The 22,755-nt window shown below is 42.0% G+C and overlaps 1 protein-coding gene across 6 annotated transcripts in view; it reads left to right on the top strand.

Annotated features, from left to right (window-relative positions):
* LOC136864651 (lymphocyte antigen 75) overlaps window positions 1–22,755 on the top strand; it is a 350,542-nt gene that overhangs the window by 144,678 nt on the left and 183,109 nt on the right. For 5 of the 6 annotated variants that reach the window (XM_067141927.2, XM_068226378.1, XM_067141930.2 and 2 more), the window contains one exon: window positions 10,185–10,382. The exons of the other annotated variant lie outside the window; for it this stretch is intronic. In XM_067141927.2, coding sequence (XP_066998028.2) covers window positions 10,185–10,382 — 198 coding nt within the window. The remainder of the gene's footprint in view (window positions 1–10,184; window positions 10,383–22,755) is intronic. 6 annotated transcript variants of the gene reach the window in all.

The raw sequence follows: 22,755 nt of genomic DNA, 5'->3' as shown, positions 1-22,755 counted from the left end.
TTTTTCAGGACACGATTACTTCTGACCGTTATATTCACAACATTCTGGAACCATCTTTTGCTGAACTGACTGAAGAAGATAAAAGGTACGGCTATTTCCAGCAGGATAGTGCAACGGCCCATACGGCGCGTAGCTCTATGCGACGGTTACGGGAAATGTTCGATGATGATCAGATCATCAGTAAAGGCCTATGGCCCCCTCGTTCGCCTGATTTAAGCACATGTGATTTTTATCTATGGGGAAATATTAAAGGAAAAGTTTACAGGAATAATCCTCGAACTGCAGAAGAATTAAACACTGAAATTAGGAACATTGTGCGTTCTATCGGTGTCCATGAACTACAAAGTGTGTTTTGAAATCTCGTTAAAAGATGTGAAGCTTGCATTGAAGCTGAAGGAGATCACTTTCAGCATCGTCTGTAAATACTGGTGAATTCAGGTGAATTCAGTTTAATTTCCTATTTGATTTATTTATTTATTTATTTATTTATTTATTACTGGCGAGTTCAGTTTAATTTCCTAGATGATTTATTTATTTGTTTATTCATTTACTTATTTTTCCATAGCATCTATGTGAGTTCAGTTTCGTTTAGTTTCTACAGGCGTAATCATGCCGCTTCTTTGAGCCGACTATGCCTGCTGGTCATGGCGGGCACAACGCTCGCTGTCTCCGCTTCCCAGCGCGCCTAATACTCGGCACTCCGCTCTGCACTTTCAAATTAATCACCCTGTATAATACTGTTATTATTATCATCATTATCATCATCATTAATATTTTCTGCCTCTTACCCGGAGATTCCGGGTTCGATTCCCGGCGAGGTCAGGGATTTTTACCTGATTCTGAGGGCTGGTTCGAGATCCACTCAGCCTACGTGATTACAATTGAGGAACTATCTGACTGTGAGATAGTGGCCCCCGGTCTAGAGAACCTAGAATGACAGCCGTAAGGATTCGTCGTGCTGACCACACGACACCTCTTAATCTGCATGCCTTCGGGCTGAGCAGCGGTCGCTTGGTAAGCCAAGGTCCCTCGGGGCTGTTGCGCCATGGGGTTTGGTTTGATTTGGTCATTACGAGGGGCGTACTATAATGTTTAACACTTTACTTTTTACGTCTGGGTATGGTTCACATTGCACTATTATTACAACGTACAGAACGTCTGCGGAGTAAGTAGTCTATCTTCATAATTACTACCTACGGCTTAAGGGTCTGCACACACACGAAAGAAATAACTAAATTATTATTATTTCTGGCCCGTCTGCTTTACAAAGCGTGTACTGCTGTCAGACCGTGTAGTTTGTACACCCATGAGAGAGAGACATCTGGTTGGCCGTATCAAAGTTATTTGCATCGTCAGCATGCTGCTTCCGGTAGCCACTATGTCTGCTTGCACACTGAACAAACTTTAGTATACAAGTGTGTTAAAACAAAATGTATAAATTGTACTAAGTGGCTGTGCTGTTTCACGATATTTTTCAGTAACCACTAACCTTAATCTCTAGGGGAGAATGTAGACGCGGTGTTATATGTGGTCGAATAAAAATGGCAGCCTTCGCGGTGTAGGGGGTAGCAGCTAACTACTACTAACTACTACTAGAGTAGAAGTTAGCTACTACCCCTCCTGGTTCGATTCCCGGCTAGGCCCAGGGATTATTTACCACGATCTGTAGGCTGGTTCGTGGTCTACTCAACCTACGTAATTTCAATTGACAAGATATTTAACAGAAAGATACCGTCCCCGGTCTCGAGAGCTAAGAATAACGGACGAGAGGATTTGTCTTGCTGACCACACGACACACCCATAATATTCAGGCCTTCGGAAGAAGTGCAGCGGTTGGTAGGTCAAGTGCTCTGGAGTTTAGTTTGGATTAAAATAACACAATTAAAGTAAGGAACTCCTAGTATTCGTCGTGTCGTCTCAAAACTCACGAATTCCAGGAAGAGGATTAGTAAGAACAAGTTTCTCTACCTGGGCCAGTCTCAAAACTCACGAATGCCTGGTGAGGATTAGAAAGAGTAATTTTCTGTACCTGCGCCAGTCTCAAAACTCACGAGCAGGGCCAGTCCTTTGAATGGATAAATATCCACCCTATTAGTGATGGGATAATCGAATATTTTTCATCATCATCATCATCTGTTTACCCTCCAGGGTCGGCTTTTCCCTCGGACACAGCGAAGGATCCCACCTCTACCGCCTCAAGGGCAGTGTCCTGGAGCTTCAGACTCTTGGTCGGGGATACAACTGGGGAGAATGACCAGTACCTCGCCCAGGCGGCCTCACCTGCTATGCTGAACAGGGGCCTTGTGGAGGGATGGGAAGATTGGAAGGGATAGTCAAGGAAGAGGGAAGGAAGTGGCCGTGGCCTTATGTTAGGTACCATCCCGGCATTCGCCTGGAGAAGTGGGAAACCACGGAAAACCACTTCCAGGATGGCTGAGGTGGGAATCGAACCCACCTCTACTCAGTTGACCTCCCGAGGCTGAGTGGACCCCGTTCCAGCCCTCATACCACTTTTCAAATTTCGTGGCAGAGCCGGGAATCGAACCCGGGCCTCCGGGGGTGGCAGCTAATCACGCTAACCACTACACCACAGAGGCGGACCGAATACTTTTAATAATCAAATAACTTCCATCCGATTATTTAAATAATCGAATGAATAATCAAATCAAATAATCGAATGAGTTTCAAATACCATTCGGTTATATCGCGCGGAATAATAGGATGCGTCATGGATATTTATTTTTCGGTTTAAGTGTGTCGGGTAGATAACCGATTGAAATAAGCAAACAGATGAACGCTTACGAAAATTAGAAATACACCTTTTTCCGAATGAATCTCCAAATGTTGAAACTAAATGAGTGAATTAACTGCCTTGACCTCTAATATCTCTAAATAAAATTCCTTATTCAAGTAAATGCCGCCTTCTGGCCGCATTATGGAACTAAGCCCCAGGACTAACAACTGGCAGTTTCTTTTAACTAGCAGCGGACAATATACCTACTTTAATTTTATGTCGTTCGGCTGCACGCATAAATGGTGATCATGCTGGCCTTTGGTCCAAGGGGTCCAGGGGGTCCCGGGTTCGGTTTCCGTTCGGGTGGGAGATTTTAACTTTCATTAGTTAATAGCTATGGCTCGGGGACTGGGTGTTCGTGCCGTCTTCAGCATTAGACTTCATCTTCGGTAGGGCTTCATCCTCACAGACGTGCAGGTCGCCTATACGGCGTCAACTCTAAAGATCTGCACCAGACCTCTCCGGAGGCCACACGTCAGTGTTATAAATTTGTGTGAAAGGTAAGCAATTCGTGATATTAACTTTAAGACAACAGCAAAATATTTTAAATATAATGATAATAATATACCTCGGTCTCTTTCATTCACTAACCATTATTTTTTCCCCGTGGGTTGGGGTGGCAGAACATTCACAGCATCCCCTGCCTATCGTAAGAAGCGACTAAAATGAGCCCCAGGGGCTCTTAAATTATTTAAGAAAACACTAGATAAACAACTGATAGACAATCTGCTACCTGGGTGACTGCCCTAAGTCGGTGGAAAAACATGGGTTGAGTCACCGCGCACCTCACCCCTCCTGCAGTCATCGCAAGTACCTGCTGTCCGGATTCGTGAATTTTGAGACTCATTAGAATGTTTGCTTTAGCTACCAGTTTGTAGTCGTGAGTTTTGATACTATTGGTTACTAATTATAGCCCGTGAGTTTTGAAACGTAACCGTATTCGTTTCTTGACAATAACAAAAATTCAACCAACGAAACTTGAAGATAATAACTAGAGCTAAAGACTTAACGAATATGGCAACTATGCTGCAGAGCAGTGCTAAGGGCTAGTTCGCAGTCTGCTACATTTAGAAGCCTGCGTTCGATTCCCTGACACGCATTCGCAGAATTTAAAACATTCCTTGTCCGCCTCTGTACGGTAGTGGTTAGCTGCTACCCCCGGAGGCCCGGGTTCCATTCCCCGCTCTGCTACGAATTTTTTGAAACGTGGTACGAGGGGCTGGAACGAGGTCCACTCACCCTCGGGTAGTCAAATGAGTAGAGGTGGGTTCGATTCCCACATTTACCATCCTGGAAGTGGTTCACCACTTCTTCCTTCCAGTCAAATGTCGGGATAGTACCTAACTTAAGGCTGCGGCCGCCAGATCGCAACCTGCTACCTCTAGAAGCCTGCGTTCGATTGCCTGTCATGCATTCGTGGAATTTAAAATATTCCTAGTCCGCCTCTGTAGATTAGTAGTTAGCTGCTACCCCCTGGAGGCCCGGGTTCGATTCCCGGCTCTGCTACCAAGGCTGGAATGGGGTCCACTCGTCCTCAGGATGTTAACTGAGTAGAGGTGGATTCGATTTCCACCTTAGCCATCCTGGGAGTGGTTTTCCGTGGTTTACTATTTCTTCCTTCCATGCAAATATCGGGATGGTGCCCAACCTAAGGCTACGGCCGCTGGTTCGCAGCCTACCTCTAGAAGCGTGCGTTCGATTCCCTGCCATGCATTCGTAGAATTTGAAATATTCCTAGTCCGCCTCTGCTGAATAGTAGTTAGCGTGAATAACTGCTAACCCCGGAGGCCCGGTTTCAATTCCCGGCTCTGCTACGAGGGCTAACGTGGTCTACTGATCCTCGAGAGGTTTAACTGAGTAGTGGTAGGTTCCATTCCGACCTTAGTCATCCTGAAAGTGGTTTACTACTTTTTCCTTCTAGGCAAATGCCGGAATAGTACCTAACTTAAGGCCACTGCCTCTTACTTGTCAGCATAGCAGGTAAGGCTGCCTGGGCGATGTACTAGTCATCCTCCCCAGTTGTATCCACGGACCCTTTGAGTCTAAAGCTCCAGGACACCCTCCTTGAGGCGGTAGAGGTGGGATCACTCGCTGAGACTGAGGGGAAAAACGGAGGTCGCCTACGGATGAACAACATGCTTGGTGATTTAAGACAATATCGAAAAACCACACCTTGCTAGTTAACTACATCTAAGGGGTGAAAGAAAAAAGCCGGTTACATAGTTACATGAAGACAGAAAAAATGAGAGTGATCTGCATGAATAGCGGGTAGTACGTCCAGCTCTCTCAACAGACTGCGCTGGTAACAGCGTTGTTGTAATCGACATCAAGACGCGAAGGTCGCCTCGACAGTCGATGCACGTGCATCGTGAATCGAAAAATTTCAAGATGAATTTAACTTACATTCTCTTCTATCAGAGAGAGCATCGAAAAATTTCAAGATGAGTTTACATTCTCTTCTACCAGAGTGGGCAACTATTGCCAGTCGATGCGCGCGCATTGCCCTTTCTACTGCTCGCGGATCTGCGCACCCCCCACCCGCTCAACGATGCTATAAATACAGATGCTCGTGGCAGATACCATCGCCCTCTACTATGGCTGCGCTTATACGCCATCCCAATACAGTATATTAGCGATATGGGCCTAGTTCCCATTTTTACCGCCGAGCGCTGCTTCGCTGCCATTGAAACACGATTATTCATTACAGCACACGTTAAGTGTTTTGTAAATTTCTGTTTAAATATACAGCCAATCACTCGATAAATACATTTGAATCACACCTTACACCTTAATAAAGAAATTCAGTGAAGAACGTATCCCTCCGCAGCGGAAAAAACGTTCAGAATAATGTTAACCGTAGGTAGTAAATAGGGGATGCCTGGCCGAGGCGCTAAAGGCCTGCTCGGTTCGCCCGGAAGGACGTGGGTTCGAATCCCCGTCATAAAATCGTAAACATTTAAGAATCGAGATTTCCACTTCCGGAGGTGCATATGGCCCTGAGGTTCACTCAGCCTACACCTCTACACCAAAAGTGAGTACTAGGTTAATTCCTGGGGGCAAAGGTGGCCGGGCGTAGAGCTAACTACTCTACCCCATCACGTGTCGAGGTTAACAATGGTGGAAGCCTTTAACTTCCATTCCCCCAAGGGCCTTCATGGCCTGTACGGAGGTGACTTTGTAGTCCTTCAAAGATCTTTGTTATTTATGTGGTCATTTAAGGATAACTTCACTCAACAACCGTGAATGTCCGATTTTAGGACAACTGAAGTGAGGAAAATCACGCAACAAGGACATTAAATAGTCACCATAGACGCAACAGGATTTTTATGAACAAATGGTTGTGCTTTCAATACAAAATCATGAATAACTTTCAAAATCCACATTGGCAAATCAGATGGGTACTGCAGCCTGCTGTTTTAACCTCTTTTATAAATCAAGTCCATTAACACTGTTGCACACTTTGGTCTTGTCAAAAGAATCAAGCATTTTGTCCGGTTGCAATGTTGCTACATTTGTGCTACTGACATGTATGTCGAATCATTTTATTATAACATGTATTAGACAGTGGTACCTCCATTAAAAAGTCGTGTATATCTGTATACGAATGGTCTTTTAAATATTCTAGGGCTGTTATTACTTCAGTCGCGAAAATATATTTCGCGCACCGCACGTTCATTTTCTTAAACTTAGACGGCTCGATATTTTTGCGTGTAAGAATAATGAACCGGTTTCACAGTTTCTTTTGATTGCATCTGATACAGTTTCTTGATAAAATCACCATTTATATCCTGGAAACCATCAAACATAGATTTTTTTAGTAAATCATTTCTTACTTCTTCAGAATGTGCTATTGGTGGAAAGCAAGAAGAGGCATTTCACTATCAACAGGATGACAGATCTTCGGTTTAATGTGTTTTGAAGAAGACGTTCTTCTTATCATGCTAACATTAGTCTTACGATTGTCACTCACAATGCGTAACACGAAAAAACCGCAAGCTTCGACTTCCTTTAATGTTATGGGTGTTAAAGTATGTAGCTCTGTCCCTAAAAGCCTCTTAAAAATGCTGCTGGTAACGTTTATTTTGTAGTCACAGCGGAAATTATGAAACGGAGAAGGTTATTGACCAGGGTAATTCGATTTCTACTTTCGCTTGCATGACAGTCATCTTTGAGTAGTTTTTATTTGCTCAACGTGGAACGAAGCGTCTTTCTATTCAAAGAAGGTGTCCAGTTTATTGTCATATAACATCTGCTGTTCGATGGACTACCAACAAACACAATCTCTCTGCTTCAGTTAGGCGCTGGCTTTCTGCTAAAAGGCGCTCCTTTACTAAGAGGGTTATTCCAGGCTCGCAGTTTATATCTCCTACGTAGCGTGAAAGTGTGGATTTATTCAGTGTGGCAAACATATGACCTCGAATTGAAATTAAGAGAGAAATTCTTTCTTGATACCATTCAGCCATTTATGACGTTGAAAGGAAATTCATGAAACGAATCCCACTTCCCGATCTGCTGTTCATCTTACATCACGGCACACAGCAGTAAACAATATTATGTACATAAACATTAAAACGATTCACGACCAAAGAAACAAGCCAAATAAGGCAAACAGAGGCTCAAATTACGGCAGCAATCTTAGCAATGATCACTGAGCGTGTCTCTTCTAGCAGACTAATGCGAGCTTCCCAGCGCTCCAAGCGCCTGAACTGGTAACTATGACGTGTTGGCTCGTTTACATGTGTGGCCGGGCGAATGAGAAGGCGTATTAGCGCAGTCATAGTAGAGGGCGATGGAGATACACTTTCGTGCTCCGGCAACTTAGCCAGAGCAATATATATATTTGGTAGAGGACTCATTGTCAAGTGACCGTCAGATAACCAACCATGGCACTGGTGTCTGTATCACACAGAGAGTGTAAATATTTAAGTTACATAATCAATTCATATGTCGTTGTGATTCATTCTGATTGATGCACAAGTTAGTACTCAAGCCTCCGTTCAGGTATGGTGTGTTGTGTTCCTCACAACAGGTCGCTTTCCCCTTTAAACAACAAGCATCAATCATCATCTTGTGGCTCGAGTGAGTCACAGCATACAGAACCAAGCCACCGTACTGTGGTGCGTGTTCTCTTCTACTGTATTATCTTACAGAGTATCCTGCCTTGCAACTCACCATCTCAGTACCTACAGTTTGTTCGAAAAAATAATGTTGTCTCGTTTGCCTTGCAAATATCATTACCTGATACTCCGTATGATCGCGGTACAACATTCCATTTCATCCTGTAAGACATACCACAACCTTGTTATAACTTGTAAATTATTTCTTTCTGCGATACTATGCTAGTTAGCTTGTATATATTTCTCCTACTACTATTCTGTGATATTTATTGGTATTGTTGTAGAAAATGGTATTAAAGGAGCATTTCAGGTGCCTAGAGCTGTGTTGTTTTTTCTCGTATTCATATAGCGCTGGGCTTATCATTCAAAACGTTGCATAGTAGGCATGTTACTTCATGTGGAATCGAGTCTTTGCATGGGAAGCGAACCCGAGCCCAGAATCTAGAGAGTCGACACTAGCGATTCCAGGCATCATTCACGAAACAGTTTTTCAACCAACCTAGTAAAATAATTTTACAATTGAAGACTTTGAATACAGGCCCTACAATGAGCCAAGCAACACAAATTTCTATTTTCATTTTTGCCTTAATGTGTGCTATGAAGCAACAGTTATTTAAGTATATAATAGGCCAAGTCAATTTGGACCTGGAAGTAGTTCCAAAACGTTTCCTAAGATGCAAATTCAGGCATGGTACATCTGTGTTTAAAGATATAACGAGTTTTTTGCTGTTCATCGTTTATCTGTTTAGTTGTAACCTATTCACATTCAGGATTAATTTTGAATGCAGTAAACAAAAAACCATATTTTTTGCCGTGATAATATTGTTATAAAATACCTACTTTCAGGACACTGTTTCCCAAGCTGTGATCGCGATTTTGCTCAAATTGAGAAAACGAATCGTAAATGTAACTTTCAGGTACCACTAGATCTAGTGAAAACTATTGTTTAATCAAGAATTTCCCATCCATATGTTGCATGGATCCAACTGACTTCTATGACTTTAAAACTACTTCTAAAGAAATAATTTTAACATCTAAACTTCATATCTCAGAAGCTCAGTGGATTAGAATGACTAAGTTCAAACCTGCAATAATGATGGCACGCACAACTTTCAGTGATTTTCAACAGTCGGCCAAGTGTGATATTTTCAGGAAGAAAGTCAATTTTAACATTATTTCGTCTTTTCTGCAGCCTCTAAATTTCATCAATAGACTTTCAGCTGAGAAGAGGGACTTGTGGGAAATGATGGATTACCTGAAGGATGAAAGTAAACATTTTTACCAACACCTTCTTCAGTGATATTATTTCAACATTTGGCAGAATAATGGTACAGTCAAAGAACTTTGTACCGGGCGAGTTGTCCGTGCGGTTAGGAGCGCGCAGCTGTGAGCTTCCATCCAGGAGATGTCGGCAGCCCTGAAGATGGTTTTCCGTGGTTTCCCATTTTCATACCAGGCAAATGCCAGGACTGTACCTTAATTAAGGCCACGGACACTTCCTTCCCACTCCCAGGCCTTTCCTATCCCATCGTCGCCATATGACCTATCTGTGTCGGTGCGACGTAAAACAAATTGTAAAATAGAATTTTACTGCAAATAATTTGCTTTGTTTGCTATTGTAATCAGTACCGGTATATTATTCATTAATTAAAAGTATAGTTTATTAATATTTGCTTGTACGTAGCAGAAAATAATATGTTTCTAACTTATTATTATTATTCATTTCCATCCAATAGGTTCTACTCGTATATTCCGCAGTCCTGTACCACAAAGTCACTTTTGACACTATTTGTTTTTTTATAATTTACTCATGGGTATGTAAGAGTGCTGAATATGAAATAACATGATAAATATACATAACTATAGTTACTTTATCTAACAAAATTTCTAAAAGTACATCCTGAGAGTATAAAAAGTGTTACACAGAAAAAAATCATTTTTTTCTCAATAACAGTCCTTTGTCGCTTGGCCCATTCACAAGAGTGTAATGCACAAGTTTTAAATGATATAAGTGAATAAAAGAGCAGAATTAAATGTGGTTTGCGGATTTTCATAATTTGCTATATAGACTCCTGTAGAATTGTTAGAATAGAACATCTCTGCGACAAATGCTTCGGTTTATCTGAATTTTTTAATTACTTAACCAAGTGCTACCATGCCAAGAAATGATGTATTTGGCCCACGAGGGGGTCAATCTAAGGTGGAGACATCTGAAACGTGAAATGTTAAACGTATTATTTGGCTAATGCTACTTTCCTACGTTGTGTTTACAGAAGTACCATCAGAGGAAAATGAATTTATGATTCATACCGACAGTTTGGGGACATCGTATTTTGTTTCGAAATTCATATTATCATGGTCACAGGCTTTCAATTACTGTCCAAGAATAGACCCGAACGCCTATTTGGTCCACATCACTGCACCTCAATTAATGGATAAACTTATCGACTTAATGGCGACAAATGAGATGGGTAAGTTCTACACAAAACAATCGCTTTCTTTTAACTGAGAGGGAGTGAACTTTCCAATTAAACTGGTTTCCAAAAACATTGAAGTTGCTTCTATATAGCGCACGTTTTGTGCGCTATGAATATCGATTTGAAGAACCAATTGATGTTTTGTTCATGTCTATATAAATAGTGGATTTCCAAATGGTTGCAAGTTCACTTATTCTCCGCTGAACACATGTCTCTTAAAGCAAGTGAATGGTTAAAAATACATTATATGTATTAAGAACTGAGTCTTGACCCGCCAGTGCTTATATTGTAATAATCATGCTTACTAGGATTTCTTCATATTTCCCCTTATACCATGTTAAGCATTATGGCGATGACAGAATAGTGAGTATAACGCTAATTTTTTTTCTACCAGATACTGCACTCCTTTGGTGTACCACTGCTAAAGTTTAATATTCAAAATCCTAAACGTTATGGATTCAATATACAGGATTATTCTCCAAAAAGTATACTTAAAATATCCTGGGACTTACTGAACATCGATATTCATTTTCTCCGATATAATGGTAATACCCGGCGTTTAATATGAGCTCACCGGACAAAAAATTGTCACCCCTGGAGAAATCAATACAAGCATCATTTAATACCATGTAACTCCGCCTCTGGACTTGATAACCGCCTGGATTCGGTTAGAAAGTGAATCCACAAGGTTGTGCAGGTACGCCGCATCCAGGTTAAGCCACTTGCTGGATTTGATCGCGCAATTCCACCAGATTGAGAGGGTGCTGATGTCGACATTTTACTCGCTGTTCCAACAGGTGATTTTTCAGACCAATCGAGATGTAATAGGGTGGGTGAGTTTTCATAACACCAGTCACATATGCGTCCGGCCAGATGAACTTCGCTGTTATCTTGGAAAATCAGGGCATCAATGGCATACTCAGCATGCAGATGTTGACTGAAAGGCAACACTTGATCATCCAGAATGTTTAAATAAACATGCTGGTTCATCTGGGTGGTCACTTCAGCGAGCGGGCCCAATCCATGGTACGAAAAACACCCCCAAAACATCACAGACCCACCTCCCACTTGAACCCGACCTTGCAACAAATCCAGAATGAAATGCTTCATTTGGCCTTCGGTGCACTCGACGGCAAGCATCATTGGAATACAGGCAAAAACGTGATTCGTCAGATCACATTACGTTCTGCCAGTCATCCACTGTCCACGTTCGATGATTTCTAGCCCATTGAATACGCGCAGCTTTATTTGACTACTGCGTGAGCAATGGCCTCTTGCGAGCTGACCGACTCCAAATGTTCATTGCATGCAGTTCCCGTCGCAATGTTCTCTCGCTAATAGGTTGGGATGGACCTTCATCCACAGATTGCAATAATTCCTGTCGGGTTTGGTAGGAATTTTGATTCACAAGCTGTTTCCGGTCCCTCTCAGTCAGGATCTTCCTCCGACCACAATTCTGATGCCATGTTTGGTGGCCGCGTGTAGTACACCACTTCTTGTAGACACATTGAATGGTCTACTGCGAAACACCAACAAATCCAGCAACTTCACGCACCGTACGGCCATGGACACGGCCGAACAAAATTGCCCCTTTTTGTCAATCTGTCACATCCTTACATCTACCCATGTTGACGTATACTGTCGTCTTGAAACATCAATGACTCACTGATCGCTACTGCCTTATGCTCACGTAGAGGCAGTGGGGGTGCGGTTGAGCACGGGTCACACTCGCTGCGCCATCTGTATAGCCTTAACAATCCATCTGTGCGTGCGCATTACGGTGACTATTTTTTGTCCGGGGAGCTTATAAAGAAACTTTTCCATTGAAAAAGCACAATAAATTACCAATTAATCTCCGGAACAAACAGAAATGTCTAGTAGTCTCTAATCATAATATTAGTCAGACTGGAATATTTCGATGACCTGTGTGTCACCTATGAACCTGAGGTTCCATTGTATATAAACCAGTTTTTCAGTTGTACCTGGAGACAGTCTCTTTTGTAGTGGGGTGTGAATTCATCCGTGAGTTGACCAATTACGCCGACTTGCTGCTGAGGAAGGTGGTACATTCCAAATTCTAGAAGCAAATGAACAAAGGGGTTGTTTAATACATAAGCCTTTCCACCGTGCAGAAGGAGATACATGGTTTGCTGCAGTCCATAAAGCATTCTGCTGGAAAAATCCTTCGGTTGCCCGAAATGAGGCCAAATTTCCCATAATAACGCCACTGTCATATCCCAATACTTCACTCATTGTTGCCATGAAGTCTAGAGTCTATGTTTCGTCCTCCTGGCTGAGAGTTTCCCTCTTAAAACGGGGATCCAACATATTTGCCCCAGCATGAATAGCTTTACATGCAAACTTGTGCCTCATGTCCACAGCATCTTTAATGAAAGATTTGTCTTCTGGAGAAAGTGTATTACATTCTACGAGTACAGAATCTACTTCCCTAGAAATACTATCACACAATTAATGTACATCCGAAAGTACAGCATTATCGGCTTCAACCTTGCGTATGATTTCTGGTCGCAAGAGACGACATGCCTCATCAAAATTCTGCTGTGTTTCATCTGCTAACACAGAAGCATTAAGTGTTCTCTCGCACTGCACAGATGGGCACACAATTTTTTAACACAGCCTATTGATTCTTAAGTAAACTGTCCAAACAAATCACAGTACCTGCCCAACAGGTTGGTGATGGATGCTCTAGTGTCACAGAGAGATGACAGTGTTTCTCTTTCCTCTTGGTTTTCGATAAAGCATGGAGAACATGGCGATCCTTAAAGAGTTTTACTGCTTTCTTCGCTAGATGGAAGCACTCTTGCAGCGTTTTCAGTGATATTATGTCCTTTATTAGTAGGTTAAATGTATGTGCTACACAGCCTATGTAGGACAGGCGTATACATTGCTCCTCTACTATTTTTCACACAGCACGCATACTTCCCGAATTGTCTGTGACCACTGTTACGAACCTCTCCGCACCTATTTCACTAACAGCTTCAATTAGTTTAGAAGCGGTATACTATGCAGTTTCCCTTTCCTCGCCAGGTCGTATACTTTTATAGAATATTGGCTGAGGTTTTGTCACGATAATGTTCACGATATATTCCCTGATACATCATTCCATCCATCCGAAATCAATGCAAGAACAGTTCAACAATCGAAATTCTTTGTGATAAATGTCTTCACATGATGATATTCGTCAGACAGCAAAGAGGTGCGAAGCAGGTAGTGAGTGACTAGGAGGCTCATAGCCGGGCCGTATTTTCTGAAATGCTTCCCGACAATATTTCGAATTCAGTATATATAGTGGAAGCATATATAGCCCTAGCAACAGCTTCTTCAATGTCACTATCAGTTGCTTGATGGGTATTCTTATGCCCCGATGAAGAAGGTTGTGGTGAATCTGTCTTAAGTTGTTCACTGAGAACAGAACCAGAAAGCATGGATGATAGCGTTGATGAAGACTTGTCCTTGATACAATACTTCAATATTCTGCAGCCCCATTATTTTCTGATATATTTGTTTTTTGCTTGTTTTCTTTGTAATTGCGATGCATCATCCGAAGCCATCCGTTTAACAGGCTGAGGGCAAAGATCGCATCTGATATTTAGTTTTAATCGTGACGCCAGGATGGTATGATATTTAGTTTTACAATGTCTTTCCATGAACTTGTCTTAAATCGAAGAGATTCCACACTTTTGATCGAGGACGCATTCCAATAAGTACACTATTCGGTTTGATTGCGTAAGATAGCTCAGCTTTAGCGTAACATAAACTGTGGCGTGTCAGCACTGTCTGGCATTAGACGGACCTGTGCCCTTGTTCTTAGATTTTTCTGGATTCATTACGATCATTCCAGTATAATAGCCCCTGACGCTTATGCAGTACATACTGCTGTATGGTATAGCAGATTTCGTGATAACTGGGATGAAAAGAACCATTCCTACCATTCTTATAGGGTTTTAAACGGTTGAAAACAACACGTCTATCAATTCAACAGTATTAAACCGTATTTTAAAATGTCTAGCTCGTTAGCATATACACTACCTGACAAAAGAATAGACGCTCCCACAAAAAATGGTCGGATGTCAATGTAACTTCGTACACGTACACAACATCGGCAGTTATGTAAATGATTAGTGTTTCAATTCTCTGTGACAGGTAGATCGGCCACCAGAATGCATTAGTGTTGTCCGTGTTTAGTGCCGTTACCAGGCCTGGTAGGGTATATAAAAGGTGTAAGCAGCGTCAAATGTTGAGTGATCGTTGTGAAGGACACGGAGATGCCGATTACTCGTGTGAGATAGCGTCGTCAGCACCTGAAAAGAGTTTGAAAGTGGCCTCATTGTGGATCTCCACTTGGCCGACTGGACGAATCGTGCAATATCCAGATCTGTGGAGCATTCAGATGTGACAGTGGTCCGATGCTGGACTGCATGGAGACGCGAGGGCTGGCATACTCGTCATCAAGATTCCGGTCGACCATGTCTGACCACCACAAGAGAGGAATAATGGACTGCCTGCAACATTCTGTGTCATCCCGCACAAATCGTCGGACACTAGCAGCAGGCGAACTTGGGACTTACCGTCCAAGGCGTAGGCTACGTTAACACCAAAACACAAACGGCTGCGATTAGAGTAGTGCCATGACCGGGAAGCATGGACTGCTGATGAATGGCGTCGCATTGTGTTCAGAGATGAGTTGCGGTTCTGCACTACCCCGGATGACCACCGTTTGCGAGTATGGCGGAGACCTGAGGAGAGGCCCCATTCTTCCAATATTTTGGAGAGGCACTTCGGTGTTACTCCTGGCATCATGGTGTGGGGAGTCATTAGGTATGACTTCAGGTCACGTCTGGTAGTGATTGAGGGAACTCGGACGGCACAACGGTACGTCACGGATATCCTGCGTCATCATGTGTTACATTTCATGCGACAGTGTCGTGGTGCCAGTTTTCAACAGGACAATCCTCATCCACACAGAGCAAGAGTCTCTACGGACTGTCTGCGTGATGTTGAGGCACTCCCATGTACAGCAAGATCTGCAGAACTGTCCCCAATAGAACATGAGTGGTACCAGCTCAAACGCCAACTCAGTCTCAGTGATAGTATCCAGTATATCAAGGGCCAGTTGTGGGCCAGCTTGCCTCAGGAGAGGGTAAAACTACTTTATGACACCCTTCCCAACCGAATCAATGCATGCATCCAGGCCAGAGGGAGGACAACATCATACTGATAAGTGTGCTCGTATTGCCAAGTTATTCGTTCATATGACTTGATTTGGTAATCACTGAAATAACACTCATACGTTCTCAACACATGAAGTTTCATTTCACTTCATTTCACTTCCCCCTCCCTTTCTGCGTGCTTCAGTTTTTATTATTATTTTGTTGTCACGCAGAGTATGTTCTAATGTAATGAATTCAATCGCCGATAAAGTATTTCTATATATGCCCACAGTCTTTACCGGTAATGTAACCTTTATATGCTGGTATAAAAATATCGGTATTTTATGCCGTTATTGGACGTATTTCACCTGTAATATTAACAGCAGGTTACACTGTTATGGTTATACATGGGTAGAAGTATTTTGTAATACCGGTATTCTAGCCAAACCTAAATTATTCCGGTTTTCGGTCTCTGATCTGAAGAAGCCGGTCGTACTGGTCACGAAGGAGAAATTCTTGAAATATAAGAGATTTTTCGTCATGCTGGCATCATCGTCTAAACCTTCGCCTATCAAAACTGCAACTGCTCACGAATTGCACAGACCAGATCGCCGTAACTATCCCCGTCGCAACGTTATTTGACGAGGAGTCGTCGATCTTTGGCAAGCCGATCTCATTGAAATGATTCCCTATGCCGGGAGTAATGATGGAGACCAGTACAAGCTCTCCACCATACACACCTATTCCAAACTGGCTTTCGCGGGAACGGTACGTAATAAATCAGCCGCTCTGGTGACTGCAGTATTCAAACGCATCATTCAGATATCAACCTCAACTTCTACAAACGGATCAAGGTAAGGAGATTTCCAACAAGGATAATTCCCGCCTATCTACAATTCCTAGGTTTTCTTCATTATTCCACCGATAGCAATCTGAATGCCAGAATTGTAGAACGTTTCAATAGAACTTTGAAAACGAACATGTGGCAAGAATTTACAGCCAGGGATCCTGTCAGTTTCTCGATTTATTGCAAAGTCTAGAAACGCGTTATGACACCGAACATAGAACCAATGGTACGGGACCGCGACTCGTCACGAAAGATATTCCACGGTGAATCGTACTTTTGACCCAATCAAAGCAATTGATCCACAGCATCATCGATGTCGTACAGGTGATTATGGTCTCATCAGTAAACATAAGTCTGTCTTCTCCAAGGGATCACACAAGACTGGAGCACGAAGGTTTTTCACATTAAGAAAGTAAAACTCCCAAACCTAGTCACCTGTTTACTAGGTAACCTCAGCGGCCAACACATCGAGGGAGGATTCTACGTAGAAAAACATCGAAAAACAAAATATCCCAAGCACTGCCACATGGAGAAATTTCTACAAAAAGGTGGCAATAAACTTTACGCCAAATGGTTGGACTTTCATTCTACTTTTAATCCTTGGATTAATAAATCAAATATGGTTTAGCTACTACTCCAAATCTAAAATTGTCTAAAAAGAGAGGGCATCTATCAACTAATTTTTGGATTTAATAGTACAGGCGAAGCAGCAGCTGCCGGTAGTGCTAGATAGAAGGCTCGTACTTACAGGCACACAGCCAGTAAAATCTGTGATCAGCTCTCAGTCGGTGATGAAAGATACTTGTACTTATAGATACAACCTGAAAGAGAGCTCCATCGCTCGAGAGCGTTTAAACCACAGAGGAGAATGATTTAAAATTAGCTTTTTCGAACTTACACAACAAAAGACCTCCGCTTCTTGCAAGCAATTAAACCACATAGCGAAAGTCCATGAATTTACGTGGACTTCTGTTAGGTTGTGCGCACCGTCCATCTTCGAAAAAAATGGAAAAATCAAAGATGGCTCTCTGACTGTAGTTCGAGGCTCTATCGCTAGATGGCTCACTAGCCCTAATTCAAGACACCAATGTTAGATGGCGCTCTAGTAATAGTTCAAGGCGGTTCGTCCTGTAAAATTGGCGGCGGCCATCTTGGAAAACCCAAAATGGTGAAGACCACTGGCAGCTGGGCAACAGGACTACCAACTCCGTGCAAATAAAGTGGAAAAATTCCATGACTTTTGTCAGGTCAGGACATTGAACTGAAGTATTGCCTATAGTTCAATGGGTCAGGGTAAGTTAGGTTAAATCAATAAGCATAGAATAATCGCTCGCTGAGCAGAGTTCTGCGCGCTTCGCCATACTGGCTAGATAACCAGTGCCAGTTACAGTAAATCCTATGAGAATCAGTAACTTAAAAAGGTAAAAGAAAGCAATATCTTTAAACTCTTTACCAGGTTACTAACAACGAGACTGATAGAAGAGATAGACCACGCCTTACCGGAAGAGCAATTCGGCTTTCGACGAGGGAGATCTACAATGAATGCGATAAAGAATCTGATTGACGACATAACGGATACCCTCAGACATCCAAAAGGGAAACTTTACGCGATCATCGTAGACTACAACAAAGCGTTCGACCTAGTGGACAGGGAAAAGGTACTGAAGAAACTGGGAAACATAATAGGATATATGAACCCTTTAACGAACATCATTATGACCATTCTTGCTTATAATTACAGCTCTATAAACGATAACGTCTCTATCTCGAATCCCATAACGCAGCTGAACTGAGTACTACAGGGTGATCCAATGAGCCCCATACTCTTCAATATAGCGGTCTCAGACCTAATACCCACTATAAAGGTCGAAGGCGACGAGGTACACATATACATGTATGCAGATGACATGGTACTCGTATAAAAAAACACGATAAACTAGAGGCTGCTTTCAACAAGCTGAACATTTGGGCAGACGACAATAAATTCAGAATTAATCGACAAAAGACGGTACAGATGATCTTCCGCAAGGGAGGCAGAAAAGCATGAATAGAGAAAATTTACTATGAAAAAGGAGGAGAAACTGTGCCAAGAGTAAACAACTTTAAATATTTGGGCATTACATTACAGACGTCAGGAACTACTTATACCAGACACATCAAGAATAGAGTGGCTGCGGCCGTAATTTTTATGAATGACATCTTGATCTTATGCAAACTTTTGGTTGAAGTCGCTATGAAGTTGTTCCATGCAAAAATATCTCCGATAATGACATACGGACTAGAATTGATATGGGAACATCTCACTAAAGGAAATATTCGCGACATTGAAAGTGTAAAAGCAATCTACAGTACATGAAAAAAGGTATTATGTTTGTCCAAATTTCAAGACTATGTTACGAGCTGACAAGAGAACTCTTCCATACAGAAGAACTAAGTCACAAACTAATATTGCCGTCTACAGATGCATTCAACCAGTTACAAACAGAGCTGCAACCAAGAAGGGAGATATGTGGGAAACATTTTACATCACAGAGGCTATGACCAGTACGGATTGGATGAAGGCAAACTATGAACTCAGGCACATAGTGACTAGATTAGCAACACACGGTTTTCATCTCCACGTGTGTGCTAACAAAACTTTTCACATCCAGAGAAAGGAATGTATATGTGTACTGTGCGAGAAGATTTGCGACTTATATCATGTTGTGACGTGTACTAAAAGACAGATGGGACTAACCAAATTCTGTTTGATGTAATTAGTCATGTAAACATATTTTAATGGCCATTGGCTGCAGTAAAATATTTATTAAAAAGACATTTATGTGTTCTTACTACGTTTGATACCAATGTGACGCAAAGAAAAGCATCTTAGCTGTAATGCTATACACTCCAAAATCCAGAATATTTTTAAATCACAGTATCTTAAAGATTCGGAATTATGAGATCAAATAGCCTAGCATTATATCAAATTGTATTTAGCTCAAGCACAATACAGATTTGCAAGGTATAGCTAAAATAACGGAGCATATTTTACAAATGAACAGCCTAGATTCGTTAAAAGAACTACATTATGAACGGTTCATGAGTATTTATTCCTCCATAAATAGTATATACACATAATATCGCAGACAATAAAAATATACACAGGAGGCCTATGAACAAGTTAGATAATTGCGTGGTCAGTAATGAAAACTTCCGACGTTTCTTATATTACACAAAAACTATCATCCACCTCACTAACCCTTCTTAACTTTTATAAAATTGATAACCCAAGACGGATATTCAAGTAAATCATATAAATATAAAAGAGAGAGTTATTTAGATATCAGTACATTCAATTAAAGCAGTTGTCCGACTCCATGGCCGAATGGTCAGTGTCTTGAACTTCAGTCCTCCGGGATCGATTCGCGTCCGCGTCGGAGAATTTTAATCGTAAAGTTTTGCCTTGGTTCGGGGGCTGGCTGTTTGTGCTGTACCCAACATTCCTACAACTCATATACCACATCGTCCTCATTACTGGCGTAGCCAATGGGGTCCCAGGGGGGCCGGGCCCCCCACCCGCCAAAATGTTTCCAGAAACTAAAGCAAGGATCAGCCGTTGTTTTACGTACGGTACGAACAACTTCAAAACTTACACCGAAATGTTAAATTAAGGTAGCGACAAAGAATCTACTAGCAAGGCTCAGTAGGGCCATACATAATTCTCCATATTTGTACTGCTTGAATGAAAGGAAAACACTTAGGATTTTGATGCGCGGCGATATTTCCTTGTAGAGGCCTCAGTATTGGGAATGTAACCGTGTGTTGACAAATGTCAAGAGATGAGGAAAGCAAGAGATTACTCAGTAGGGGGCCGGAACCTGACCACGGAGACAACGGGGCCCAAAGCCAAAAAGAGTTGCAAGCTTACAACATCGTGTCAGCTATTGCACATCGGTTCCAGGAAACAACAATGTCCTAGGGATCCTCGGGTTGTACCGTGGTTGAGAGATGTGCTGTGTTTAAGTTGCAGCGTTGGGAAGACTGAAAGGATTGTGAGCTGCACATTAGTTCCTCATTTTGTGCCATATAAGTAACTTTCTTTGAAGAGGGACCGTTTGGTCACTGAGAGGCAAAAACTATGAGCATCCTCGGTAAGTTATGAAAAAGATGTTTTAATTCTAAAAGTAGCAAGACAATCGCGGATGCGGGCCTAAGTTCGATAGGTAGACCTATATATTTTGTCAAATGACCGGGGACAGATTGGAACCTCAAATGACACCATAAAAAGTGCGGGTAACTATTTTGTAATGGGCGGGCGTAACTCATTTCCAATCTTCTCATCAGGACGGCCCAGGCTTGAATCGCAGTCGATGCACGAAACGTTTTTAAAATGGGAAGTCACGTTCTATTAATACGGATTCTACTTAAAACACTAGATCCCGTCCCTTACCTTTCTTGATACTTTTGAACCATAACCGCATCATTAATGGTGGTGTATTTTGAGTATCCAACCATTCTCCGGGCTTACCTTGTACCTTAAATGGTGAGTGGATGCAGTGACATACCCACAAAATAATTTCAGGGGGTCTAGGCCAGTAGCGTGGATACAACTTTTCCTTGGAAGGGGTTGTGGAAAGATTATTTAATTTGTATTTAGAATTTGCTTTACGTCGCACCGTAGGTCTTATGGTGACGATGAGAAAGGAAAGGGCTAAGAGTAGGAAGGAAGAGGCCGTGGCCTTAATTGAGGTACAGCCTGGTATGAAAATGGGAAACCACGGAAAACCATCTTTAGGGCTGCCGACAGTGGGGTTTGAACCCACTATCTCCCGGATGCAAGCACACAGCTGTGCACCCCTAACCGCACGGCAAACTCGCCCGGTGGATATGAAAAAAAGCCGGTCCTACCGAGTGCGGTGACGGATCTTCATCTTCAGTAGATATTGATGGTTTTGATTGTTACCATGTACAATCATAGCTTCTGTACTCTTAACATAAACCGGCTGCATTATTGAAACTGTTCGTAAAATTGATAATATCGTTCTTCGTTTGAGAGGAAGTGAAATCTTCATTTAATTTGTCTTCTTAAAAAAAGGAACCACTTCAAATCCCGGCTTGGGTCGGTGGCCCTTAAAAAGGTGTTGAAATGGCAACAGCTCCGTGTCGTTGGTTTCTGGCACGTTAATAAAAAGTATACATACAAATATTAGCATCACTAAACTGTAACTTTATACTACTATATTCTGTATCCCAGGCTTGGAAGGGAAAGTAATTAACAATTTGCTTTACGTCGCACCGACAGAGATAGGTCTTACGGCGACGGTGGGATAGGAAAGGCCTAGGCGTGGGAAGGAAGCGGCCGTGGCATTAATTAAAGTACAGCCCCAGCATTTTCTTTGTGTGAAAATGGAAATCCAGGGAAACCATTTTCAGGGCTGCCGACAGTGGAGTTTGAATCCACTATCCCCCGGATGCAAGCTCACAACTGCGTAGCCCTAACCGCCAGTGAAACTAATAGGACAAGGTAAACCCTACCTAGCATATGTTGTGACGTGTATTTTTAACAACTAACAAAATATCTATACCCATACGCTTTACATTCTATATTTATTTATTTATTTATTTATTTATTTATTTATTTATTTATTTATTTATTTATTTATTTATTTATTTATTTATTACATACATACATACATACATACATACATACATACATACATACATACATACATACATACATACATACATTATCATTATAGACTGTTATGCCTTTCAGCGTTCAGTCTGCAAGCCTCTGAGAATTTACTAAACGTCGCCACAATCCTCGATTTGCAACTAGTGTTGTGGCCTCATTTAGTTCTATACCTCTTTAAATCGTTAGAAACCGAGTCTAACCATCGTCGTCTTGGTCTCCCTCTACTTCTCTTACCCTCCATAACAGAGTCCATTATTCTCCTAGGTAACCTATCCTCCTCCATTCGCCTCACATGACCCCACCACCAAAGCCGGTTTATGCGTACAGCTTCATCCATCGAGTTCATTCCTAAATTAGCCTTTATCTCCTCATTCCGAGTACCCTCCTGCCATTGTTCCCACCTGTTTGTACCAACAATCATTCTTGCTACTTTCATGTCTGTTACTTCTAACTTATGAATAAGATATCCTGAGTCCACCCAGCTTTCGCTCCCGTAAAGCAAAGTTGGTCTGAAAACAGACCGATGTAAAGATAGTTTCGTCTGGGAGCCGACTTCCTTCTTACAGAATACTGCTGATCGCAACTGCGAGCTCACTGCCTTAGCTTTACTACACTTTGATTCAATCTCACTTACTATATTACCATCCTGGGAAAACACACAACCTAAATACT

The sequence above is a fragment of the Anabrus simplex genome, chromosome 2 (assembly GCF_040414725.1).
Source record: "Anabrus simplex isolate iqAnaSimp1 chromosome 2, ASM4041472v1, whole genome shotgun sequence".
NCBI lineage: Eukaryota > Metazoa > Arthropoda > Insecta > Orthoptera > Tettigoniidae > Anabrus > Anabrus simplex.
Note: the sequence above shows the minus strand (reverse complement) of the source record. Positions and strands in the feature narration are given on the sequence as shown.